The sequence below is a fragment of the Geotrypetes seraphini genome, chromosome 6, assembly GCF_902459505.1.
Source record: "Geotrypetes seraphini chromosome 6, aGeoSer1.1, whole genome shotgun sequence".
NCBI classification, from domain to species: Eukaryota; Metazoa; Chordata; class Amphibia; order Gymnophiona; family Dermophiidae; genus Geotrypetes; species Geotrypetes seraphini.
In genome coordinates, this window is record NC_047089.1 from 191236088 (window position 1) to 191248935 (window position 12848).

At 39.4% G+C, this 12848-nt stretch overlaps 1 protein-coding gene across 2 annotated transcripts in view; it reads right to left on the minus strand.

The window, feature by feature from the left end:
- The window catches only part of HK2 (hexokinase 2), a 119273-nt gene that overhangs the window by 15378 nt on the left and 91047 nt on the right, over positions 1-12848 (minus strand). For both annotated transcript variants that reach the window (XM_033948003.1, XM_033948004.1), the window contains exons 12-16: positions 10112-10231; positions 9058-9153; positions 4885-4984; positions 2024-2207; positions 199-354 (exon numbers count right to left, since the gene is read on the minus strand). In XM_033948003.1, the coding sequence (XP_033803894.1) occupies positions 199-354; positions 2024-2207; positions 4885-4984; positions 9058-9153; positions 10112-10231 (656 nt within the window). The remainder of the gene's footprint in view (positions 1-198; positions 355-2023; positions 2208-4884; positions 4985-9057; positions 9154-10111; positions 10232-12848) is intronic.

The following is a 12848-nucleotide window of genomic DNA, read 5'->3' on the forward strand; positions in this document are numbered from 1 at the left end:
GTAGGCATGTTTTCTGTTAATTTATCTCTACTAGTTTATAAAGACACATGAATGCCCTTTTACCCTAATGACCTGTTATAGTGTAATATTACACTCTAAATGGATTGGGTCACTTGAAATAAGCGTGAGTTTCTTTCTCTTAAAGTGAACATAAATGATGAGAATAGAAGACTTTTACTGTCTCTCAGTGTTGCTTACCTCTCAATTTGCGACAGAAATTTAGTTTCAAATATGCCCTTGGTCTTCAGCCTCTCAGAGATTCGTCCTCGAAAGAGTAGCCCCCGCTTTGTGAAGTCTATCAGGATATTCCGCACGATTTCTCCCAAGTACATACCACTGATCATCTTCTCAAACCTGCACAGCAATATGTTACATAAATCTCAATGTTTGGTGTGATTTTGTACTAGATATCACAGCTTTTACTCTACTGAAAACCCTATCCCACATTTCTCTTTGAGGTAGTAGAGGAGTTGGGGAAACGAAGGAAAAGGAACTCGAGAAATGTTTTTATAAATCTCGTTCTCCCCCTTACTGGAATGTTCATCATGAATCTTCTTGTTTAAAATGAGTCATCAATCCCATTGACGTATGAAGCAGTAATATGTGGAACATTATTACATGTTAAACCCCCTATGGACCGTTATAAATTATGGCTTTTTTAATTATGACGGGAATTGCCATGAAGATAGTAACACGTAATTGGAAGAACTATGATCACCTTGGTGGGTGAACTTATGCTCCAGCTACAAAGATGAAAAAATGAATGCTGAAATGTTGGGAAATAGTAGTGGATTCAAATTGGTATGGGGCCCGTTGACATCTTTTATTGCTTCTATATAGTTGTCATTTCTCTTTAATTTTTGTTCGATTTCCTTACACATCCAGGGTGGGAGGGAGGTTTAATTGGAAGAAAAAGTGTATTAATATTATTGATTAAGTAAAGAGTGTGGGGGGGGGGAATGATTACTTATGTATATCTGTAAGTTAAATGTGCTTTTCTTGATTTATTATACGTTCAGATTCATGTGTATTGCACTGTTAATATTTGAAAATCAATAAAGATTTATAAAAAAAATAAAAAATGTAGGGTGTGAAACATTAAGAGGGAAAAATCAATACAATTTCTCTATTCAGGACCAGATATGCTAATATATTTTTCTTGTTTTGTTATCTATGAGAAAAATTCCTACAACATCTCACCCTTACTAATTTATAAATGTTTACTATTTCCTCTAGACCCATCAGTAAAATTGCCTTATACTGTCTTGCTGTAAGCAAACCAAAAGTAAAAAATTCACAACAGACTTGCTCAAGGTCACATCAGAGCCTGCTGGCTTACAGCACTGTTATACCACTATGTTGTTTTCTGTGTCTATTTTTATAGACACAAATCATCTTTAAACATTCTCTTCTGGGCTGTTAACTAGGAGAGGGTGAAGGGGGAACCATCCAGGACCACTGGGGTAGAAAATAACTGAAATGCAAATGCAGACTGGCAGTGGATGAAAAGTGAGGCAGTGTGCTGCTATTCTCCTATTATTCAGACTGGTATGGGAAAGAGAAAGAAGAGAAGAAAGACTGATCGTTAGAAAGATGGGTAGAGAGAAAGGGGCGGTCAGTGAGGGCAAAAGGGGTATAAATAGTCTTTACTCATTCCTGGTCCTAAAAAAGAATGCAAAATGAATAACTTATTGTGGCGTCAACAGCCTCTGCAGCTGACAAGACTGATCCTGTGCATTTTCCCTATTAAGGCTTATACATTTCCTGGACAGTCTGGTCTAGGCTGCACATTGGTCTGAGTTATAGTAGTTGCTCAAGAAAAATCTTACATCTTGAAATTGTTGATACTTATATAAAAAAAAGTATGTAATAATTTTCACATGACTATACTTTTGAGCTTCCACAATGCAGCTCTATTTTTGATGGGTCAATAAGGCATCAATACTGCGTAATGTGAGAGCATGTGGTACTCTGTGCTAAATAAATGATATGCTGAAATAAGCATGTCCCTCACATAGCCCACCTCTGTCTTCCCGGATTGAGTGATAGTTCATCCACAGTCTTGTCAAAGTCAGTCCGGAATTCCTCCAGGCAGCCATTGTCCCCAAAAGCACCCCATTCCATGTTCACACACATCTTGCCCTCCTCACCTTCCACTATCTCCACATTGCACATTTCTTCCATGTAGCAGGCATTACTACCTGTGCCTATTCACCAGTGAGGGGGCACAAACAAAAGAATTCAATGTTAGATGAGGAAAACTTGCAAGACCCCCATCAACTAAGGGCTCCTGCAACAGGCATATAAAGTAATTAAAGAAATCTTTTGGTGCATCCTCCTACCACTGCATTACTTTTATATGTTTTCTTTTTTTTCCTTTAATGATAACTTTAAATTAAAAAAAAAAAAAAAAGAGTTGAGTGATGGCCTGATATTTTCCCAGTGCATGTCCCAAAACAGTATTAGCTATAGCAAGATGCAACAGAAAAGCTTCTCTCAGGATTTCTCTCTTCTCTCTCTCTGGACCTTACAATATAAGTCAGAGTGCAGGAAGATGCTGTAATTGTTTTATGGATTGAATTTAAGAGATAAGTGCTTTTGGCAAGTTAACTGCTGTAATCTATATAGAGCGATACAGTAGGTACTGTATATAAAAATAGTTGAACAAGGTGCACTAGAAACAAATATGGGCCATAGAGGGAGAAAACAGTGGTGTCATTAAGATAAAACCCACATACAGCAGATCAGAAACTCTTACTAATTCCTTCCATAAAAGATTTCTTTTACACCCGGAAAATAAATTTTGCAGTAGTCGCCCCAACGTTGTGGAATGCTCTGCCACAGCAATTCCGAGTTGAACAACATCTTGATAAATTCAAGATAAGCCTGAAGACTTTTTTATTTTGTGACGCCTTTACTTGTGTTTAGAGTTCTTTCCTTTTTTTTTTTCTCTCTCTCTCTCTTTTCTGTTCCTCTCTTACTCAACCAACCGCTTTTAAAAAAAGCAATTCCACCCAATATGTTTTACCCTACTCCCACTTTCTCCTTCTCTCCTCAAAATATGTAACTTTTCCCCTCCTTTCCCTTTTTACCCTCACTTTCAAGTCTGTCCAGTTAATGTCTTTGATGTTCACTTTCATCATTTTTAAATACCTATTATTTTTTCTTCTTTTTAAATATTTTATTGTTAACCGGCCAGATACCTGTTGATGGTCGGTATATTAAAAGTTAATAAACTTGAAACTTGAACTTACACAATACATTAATAAAAATGATTGATATTCTTAAGAAGATCTGGACAATTTAAAATGAGCATTTCTTTAGCAAGACCTTCATCAATTTTTATTCATCATGAAGTTATTCCTTAACAATTGAAGTTGTCAAATACTGAGACATCTGGAGAAGAGCCACCCATGAACCTATAAGATGTATCCAAACTGACAAGATGGTTTAGATAGTGTGGAATGGATTTTAACAGCAACTCCAATAGTTGGAACATAAATCTAGTACTGGGCAGACTTCTACAATCTATGTCCCAACTTGTGGCTTGAGGAGAGGGCCAACAAGGGTCCAATGATCCCCAGCTGAATTTTCAGAGGAAAGTGGCAGGGGATGGAGGGATGCTGCTGGCAATAAAGAAATACCTCTACCAACACTGGTTGCTAAACTCACTTCTGGCTGATAGTGCTTCATAGCAAACCAGAACCCAAAGGGCCAGATTCTCAAAACTTACCAGTAAATTTAGCAGATCGATAGTGGCCTTAATGGGAGTGATTTTTCTTTTATAAGCAATTTTCAGTATAATAGCATGCAAATTATATGTATGCTATATGCGCAGAGAATCACTGGTAAGGGGAGGGGGGGAAGAACTGAGCCTGGCACTTACTCAGAAGAATAATTGCTAGGTACAGCTCTGTCAAGGCTGCTCTTCCTACCCTGATTAACTGAGACGCAGGTCTCCTCGAGTTCTGCTGGCTCAGCTGATTAACTGGCAGAGAGTAGCAGAAGGAAAAGTCCCCTTTCCCGCTGACACCCCCCTCCCTCCTCCCACTCTGTACAAGATCAGCAGGAGGAATACCCACTCCCTCCTGCCTCAGTAGCCGCTGCCTGGACCCGCCTGGATCCCACACTTACCACCCCCCACTCCACCCCACCCCGTGCCTTGGCAGGATGGATGTCCATATGCCCATTAATTAACTCAGTTGTACAAGCAGACAGTCTGCAACATGATGATTTTTTTTTCCCATTTGACTGGTGAACCACAGAGAAACAGGGAAGCAATATACATGATTTACCAGAGCCATCTGTTTCTAAGAAGGTTACAGAACATTAAGAAAGTACAGAAGAGATTTATCTGTGGACTGTGTTTGTGGACATTTTGGTTAAGATCAACTGCCAGTGCTGGGCCCCAAGGAATGCTATTCAGTACTCTATGTTCCACCAGTGACTATTGCCAGAGTTTTGAAAGCATCTTTTCTTCAGTATGGGCAAACTTTGTGGGCAGTTTTTGGCAATCATAATCTGATATTCCTGATCTAGGCTAATATTTTACCAAAAAAAGGTTGCAAATGATATGGCATGTCATTGTCTCAGAGTACTGCTTTAAGGTCTGTGAATTTCCAGAATGCCCAGGTAGCTATCTTCCCATCCCAGAGTCCTTAGGGGAATCCATCTCTGACTTCCTTGTTGTCTCTTCCTCAACCCCGAATCAGCCTGAAGGATCTCAGTTTTGTCTCATCACCAATCAGTGCATAAAGCAGATCAGTGCCATGCTCTTTATGTGCATAAAATCTTCTGAATCAGTCCTGGAAAAATAATATACCGGTATATCTCTATAATATAGTCAGTTTGTCTCCCTTCCTCCCACCACTGTCAAGCTCTTACCAACAATGAGCCCAACCTCACAGTAAGGATCATCATAACCGCAGGTCATCATGGTTCCAACTGTATCATTGACCACTGCTACGACATCGAGGTCAAATTCCTGAGGAGAGGGTGAAGGGAAAGACAAGAATGTGAGCAGCTATGACAAATCAATAAGTTATTGCCAAGTATTGTTAATATACTGGCAAAGCCAGATTTAAGTATAAGCTTGACAAGCTATAGATTAAGTCCTCACAATACAAGAGGCCTCATATTTCACTACCATGGAAAACTATTACACCTAAAATTTACTTAATTGAGAATGCAGCTTAGGGGCCACAATATGAAAAAATCCAGCCTCAAGTGAAGGGATTACATTTTATCAAGCAAATGATAGTCAATATTCAGCTGGCAGTGATCAGCAATGATTTGTATTTTTTTTAATGTTGACCACCACTGCTTAACTTGACCCCAGATATCTAATGCCAGACACCGGTAATGAATATCTTGGACTCACTGGATATTCAATACTGGTGCTAGCCACCTAAACTTAAGCAGGGGTTTGCATAATATTATTTACTCTGGGCTTCCACATTCACTTAAATGTCTCCAAACCACATTGAAAGCAACCATACAACATCTTTCTCATGATAGGTGACATGACCATATTACTCCTCTCCTGATGAAATATCAGTGGTTGTCCATACTATACTGTACTCAATTTAAACTTCTTACATTGACTTGCAAAATATTATATAATAGGATTCATCCCTACCTAGCTCCGATCACTGCACTCAACTCCAAGTATTGTATGATAGCTGTTTATACATACTTTCTATCCTGATCTCTCATCTACATAACTTGTGATTGTTCATACTTCTGTGCTGCTCCCCTATGATGGGACATTCCTATTAGCCCTACATGTAAAATGATCTTTTCCTAAATTTAAAGCGACTTTGAAATCTTACCTTTTTCAACAGACATTTAGGCCCTGATTCTATAAAAGACGCCTATAGTTAGGTGCCTAGATTGGCATGCTTAGCCAATCTAAGTGCCTAACTTAATTGATTTAACAGATGCTGATAATTGAAAGCCCCATTAAAAAGCAATTTAAAACTTCAAGATAGGTGTCTACACTAAGGCGCCTACCAGCACCTACACAGTAAGTAGGAGTGGTTAGGGGCAGATTTGGGGTGGAGGTTAAACGTAGACTTAGGCACACTCATTTAGGATGAGAAAACCCTGGCTCAAATGGAATGCACATAATAATTTTAACACCTAGCAGTGCCTAAGACTGCTTAGGCGTGATTCTTTAAATAATGCCTAGCGGTTGATTGACAACTGTATCAAATGGCGCCTAGAAGTTAGACACCTTCTATAGAATCAGGCCCTTAATGTCCATTGATAACTGACATTTATTTATTAAAGCTTATAGACCACAAATCTAAAATTATAAGCTGTATAGACAGAAGATAGGAGGGATTAAAGGGTTTAGGAAGGGATCACCGTACAGGTCATGGCCTGAAGGGCCGCCGCGGGTGCAGACTGCTGTGCGCGATGAACCTCTGGTCTGACCCAACGGAGGCAATTTCTTATGTTCATATGTTTACAGTTAAGACATCATGGGCCTTAGGATACCTACTCTCTTTCCTTTGTATCCTCTTTCCTATCTTCAGTATAGAGTTCTTTTTTATAATATTTAATGTTTTGATTTGTAAACTGCTTTGATGTACGTGTACGAAGGGCAGTAAACTAAACCAAATAAAATCTAAACCATAAAGCCATCTTTGTCTCGCTTTAACTTATCCAGTTAAGTGCCGGTCATCTGCACATATCTAGATATTTAATGCTGGTGCCAGTCAACAAATAGCAGTTTTAAAAAACGCTGGACACCACCAGATGAATATTACCCCTGTAAATTATAGAACCCATAAGTTATGTGAATATCTGCTCCCAAATTAATAAGCCACAAGAATAACCACAGGATTCAAAAACAGAAGAGGACACTCAGTTATAGAACCATATTCACATTTCATAGAGCTGAAAAATTGCTTTATGACAATTTTTCAGGCAGACCATTCAAGCTCATGTGGCTCAATTTGGGAAGAGTTCATCCACAGAAACTAGCTTTTGTACTCTTTCCACCAGCGTTCACATTACTACGACATGTGTATCTGTGGCATTTAGGCTCTAACACTTATTTGAGCTCTATAGCTAGCTGGCTTAAGTGCTGATACCTAACTTCTAAGAGTGTAGTTAAGTGATTATGCTAGTATTCTATAAAAGAAAGTACACATCTAAATTCCTTTATAGAAGGGCTCCTACCAGACGCCAAGTTATAGAACTACTCTCTATATGCTCTGAAAACCACAAACTGCCACTTCATGGTGAATTGGTGGGCTGAGAGGATCATCATCCCAACAGCACCTCAAGAAAAGAACTATGGTGAATTAAGAAAATCTTAACATCCAAATATGTATTTTTATATTTACTTGCAACTTAGACACTTATTTCAAAATGGTTTACTCAAGGACGGGATGACCACCCCTTGATAAACTATTGTCTCAAGAGCTTTGGCTGAAAAAGCATATATCCAAACTATATGATTTATTAGGCTATATTAATTCTTCCAAGGTTCCTTCATTTATTAAGAAATGGGAGAGGGAATTAAGACACTTTTACAGATCAGGACTGGTCTATTGTTTACCAGAACACTTTTCACCTTTCTTGGTGGAGAATGGTGTCAAATTACTGTATAAGTGGTACTGTCTCCCGTCTCATTTGGCACGGATTTTACCCTCTGCAGAAAAAAAATACTAGTAAAGGTTTGGAATGAAGGGCACGTACTTACATGTTTGATGGGAGAGTCCTCGTATCATAAAAATGTGGGATGTACATGCTCAAATGTTCTCTGAAATGTTTTCTGTACCTTTTTGTTGCTGATCTGGCTTTTTTTCTACTCCACATCCTGCTTATAAAAATAGTCAAGGTGGTGTTACCTTGTTTAACATCTATATGACGAGAAGATGCTCGACTTAGGAAGTCTATAACATTGCCTTTGATATTTTGTGTAAGGAGCATTATGTGGAATGCATACTACTTAAGTAAACTTACTGCCTTGAAGCAAAGCATGGTGGAGACATTTAACCAGAACTGGGCAACATTCTTTATTTAGTACCAAATTGTTTGAGTGGAGGCCTGCTCTGTTTGCATCTTTTGAGAATGGCCTTTTTATATTTTCTATTCTACCTGTGTTTTATTTATTTATATCTGATTTTTTTTCTCACTCATGTGAATAAAAATTACTATTGGATTATGTTTTTTGCTCTTTTAGATCTACAATGGCTTCATTTCATTCATTAAACCTTGATTCAGTATATGTGAGCCCTGAGGCAGGTATATTTTACGCCAAAACATAGTGCTGTGTCGGGTCACGACCACTGTGGATGGATATAATAAACATTTATTTTACATAATCCCTTTGGCTCTTTCAACTGTGGAAAGTCTATTGTCCCATCCCACTCTCTGCTTGAACATGATTAATGTTCTATCATTGCTTGTTTTGTTGGACATTTGAAAAAAAAAAGTCAAGAAAAGAATTATGGTTTCAACAGTGTTCTGAGTGAATCTTTTCATAAAAGCAGTTAATAAATTCCAATAAATAAATTATTGTCTGTTTGAGGAATGTAGATCAACTTCTACATGATGCATGGATGGATAATTCAATATCAATAATACAGTACAGTATTCCCCCGATATTCACGGGGGTTCCGTTCCAGGAACCCCCACGAATGCTGAAAAGCCACGAATACGGTTTTTAGTGGGGGGAGACAGGAAAGGGCAGCCAGAGAAGAAGGAGAGAGCAGCCGGAGCACCTGCGAGTGAAAGAAATCACTTGCAGTATGCTCTGACCACCTCTTCCTGCACTAAAGTCAGGCCTCACCAATCAGGAGCTGCTGTCAAAGCAGCTCCTGATTGATGAGGCCCAATTTTAGTGCAGGAAGAGGCAGTCGGAGCATACCGTGAGTGATTTCCTTCACTCGCCAGTGCTCCGGCTGCTCTCTCCTGCCTCTCTGGCTGCCCTCTCCTGCCCGGTCGGAAAATACCGCGAATGACTGGGACCATGAATCGCCAACTGCAAATGACCGGGGGAGCACTGTACCACTAGTTCCGAGACCAAGAAATTCCATTTACCTCTCTTCTATGGATAGCTTCTTTCAACAGGTTCACCACATCTTCTCCTTCACAGCCACTGGCTTTAAAACCTTTTGTCCATTTCAAAAGTATGCCCTGACAAAGACACGGTAAAGAAAATAATTTGATGGGCTCAGGTTGAGGCTGCTGACATTGCAATCAGATCAGGACAATGTTAAGTGAGACGCTATCATTTACATCTCTGACCAACTCTCACGACCTATTCCTCACTGCTATTTGCAATACCCATATTTCAAACATTATGAGCCTATAACGCATTCTGAAAATCAATTAAAACCACTCTATTCGACAAATTTATTACCTAAACACATGACCTTCTCTCACTATGTTATTTCCCCACTGCAATTCCTGATGAAATCTCTCAGGTATCTCCAACCTCTCATATTTTCCTTCCCCATATAACCCCATTCTCTTATGTAACTTTTCTCTCCATGCATCTGTAATTCTGTAACTCCAATCTCTTATGTAACATTTCCTCTTAATGCATTCTGTAATTCGCTGATTGTCCAGCCTTCTTTGAATGTGAACCGCCTAGAAGTCGTTTGATTATGGCGGTATAGAAAAATAAAGTTATTATTATTATTATTATTATTTTGCAAAGCCACCAAAGCAATTTCCAAGTGGTAAATATGACACAGCCCATTTAATTCCTATGGGTTGCGTCACATTTGCACACTAGGAATCACTACCGCAGTTTTGTAAAAGGGGCCCTATATGAAACACCCTTGTCCCAAGAAGCTGTTTATGCGTGTGTATGGGGGGGGGTCACTTTAAAAAAGGAAAAAAACAAAGCATAAATAAACCCACAGTATTGTAAACAATAAAGGAGAGAGTTTTAAGAAACAGTTGCTGTCTCAATAAGATGTCAATATTTTTGAAAGTTCTTAAGAAGCAAGGTGGAAGGAAAATAAAGAGATATTCTAATAATCTGATTAAAGAAAGGTTAATGTGATTCAGGGGAATAAATAACCATGTAAGATGGAAAAGAGGCAGTTATAGATAGATTCTAAATGGCAAAGGGTAAAATTCTTACCTCATCAAGATTGTTCTGATGGCAAGGGAAGGAGAATGTGAAACCTAGAGGAAGTGGGATACCCTTCATTCCCATATACTCCAGGAAGTCAGCAATGCAATGCACAATGTGATCAAACAACTGAAAATGTAAAAACAAGAACATATAGATCAATGCAGTGTCTGTTTTTAAAGTCTGGAAGGCAGCTCAATTTTGTATCCTTTGTTCTTTTCTTTACAACATGGATTAAAGATTAGAGGACAGAATGAAATTAGAACTCTGGTTTTAATGAGAAAAAAGATTAACTAAATGCAATTCTGTGTGTCTCTGTACATTGCTCAAGAGATTTGTAATCAAAATAGCATATTTGTTGCATAAAAAAGTTGGCCAACCCCCAGCCGGGTCCTTTCTGGTGTATGACATAGCATGGGTTCTACTAATAAAATAGTCAGACCACACAGATTTATCTAGGTGCATCAGGGCACCAAAATACTCCTCTAAACTTACAATGAAGAGATTTCTGAAATCTGTTCTAAAATTGTGTAATTTTGGATGGGCAAAGTGATCCATCATTGTCAATGGATGCATCCTCCCAGTGACAATAGAATTCTCTGTTGATCTGGATCTCCAGGATTCAGAGCTATTTTGTGGTGTAACAAGGACAGTGCGGAATCCATGCTCATTCTCAGCACTGGGTCCAAAGATGCTCAGGCTGGGAAGATGCTACTGGCACTAGACACTGAAGCATGGTGAGACCTCCTCAATATTGATGCATCACCAGTGTCTGATGCAGCTCCAGAAGCCAGGGAGGCCAATGCTCTTGATGTTGATTTTGATATATTGGACTTCTACATACTGAAAAAACTCTCGCAAACAATCTCTCTAGCTTTCTGAGTTCTCTTCTATATTTGTACACATAGAGAACAAAGATCTTATTATGCTCAGGGACCATGCGATTCAGTCACAGACATGGTCCTATTACATTTAGCACATGTAACTTGATATGAACAAACTGTTAGCAGCTAATAAATGTGTTTGCCAAGACCTCAAACACCCAAGACACTACTTGAAATGATTTTGTGTCCTTACTAGGGTGACGTGTTCATTATCGGTCTTGTTTGATTTTTTTTATTGCAGACAATGATACCATAATGTATCTATATGGTGCTGTACATAATAATAAATAATTTAGAAGAACACTTAGCTTGTGGCCCGAAGGCTACCCAGCCTTTTCACTAGTATGTATCCTCAGGGGCAAAAGCTCTTCTTATTAGTGTTATTTTTTTTTACACTGTTACAAGTACCCTTACTGCACCTCTGCTGTTCCGATCTGTCCCAAAAGATCTATGTGGGACACATAAGCAGACAGATCAGGACTCAGTTAGTTGAACACAAAAGTAAACTCAGTACTGCAAGCCTGACCGCCCCAATGGTGAGTCATTGTTTGGAACATCAGCATGGGTTTACTCAGCTATGATGGTTTGTGATTGAACAAATTCCATCAAACTTCCAGGGTGACAAAACTGCCAGGATCCAACTGAGAGAACAGTTCTGGATATTTGAGCTTCAGGCTGTAAAACTTTTGGGTCTTAATGACATGATAGAATGGAACTCCATCTTTTGATTTCTCCTGCACATTGTTCTGCCTTTTAGCTCTGCTCTGTTTCGAATTCTGCCACGTTCTGTATAGTGGGCACCGGGTTCTTTCTTTTCTGTTTTACTTTTCTCCTCCCTGTTACTTTTCTCCTCCCTGTGTGCAGCAACGTGATGACGTTTCTGATTTCCTGAGACTCTAAAGCTGCTGTTGTGTCTCCTGTCCCTTCCCCTTTTGCCATGCCTGCCCGAAATTAACTCTGACCTACAGCTGTGTTTTCCTGCTCGATTCCTGAGGAAGGGGCTACGGCCCTGAAACCCTGCTGGGTTGAGCCGCGTTGAAATAGGACTTTAACTTCTGCCTTTGACTGAAAAGGACTTGGGCTTCCTTTGATACCATTTGACTACAGCATTTTATATTCAGCTAAGTACCTGGAGGAACAAATTATTAACTTTTATACTGTCTTTGGGTCAGTGGGCTCAGGCATCTGGGGCATTATAGGACAGTTGATTTCCTGCCTTTTCACTGATATTTATTTATTGCACATTGTTTGCACTGAATTTGCACTTAAAAGCACACAGGAGCACCCAGATGATGGTGTGTGGCCAGCTGGAGTAGTATTTTCTGCTCGGTGTTTGCTGGCTCTGCTTTTTTAAGCATCAGAGCTGCTCTGTTGAACTGCTCTTTAGAGCTTTCAAACTCACACCGAGGGTGCTCCTCATTTCAAAAATTTAAATTTAAGGTTGTATTGCATTGTTTAGTGTGGAGGCTAGGGAATCATATTGCCTGTAATGTCCTAGGGCACACCCGGTCCATATTATTGTGTCTTTTAAGTATCATTAGTGCCAACATGGATGGATAATAGTCATCAAGCTTGATGAGTCTTGGCAATCTTTCCGTAACATCTTGGATTTTGGCACCAGGCAGACAGCATACCTCCTGGGACATCCTGGTCTACAGATGGATGATTCTGTACCCCTCAGAAGAGAAACGCCAACCACCACTACCTTACTCCTCCTAGTGGTCACGGATCCAGCAATGCTCTCATTTCCTCCACTTCCAGGGCAGCACACCAGTTCTTCAGTTCAAGGACGGGTAAAGTCACAGTACCATTTTTGCAGGGTTCCATAATCTGGGTCCAGCTGTCTTCCCTCAGCACAGCCT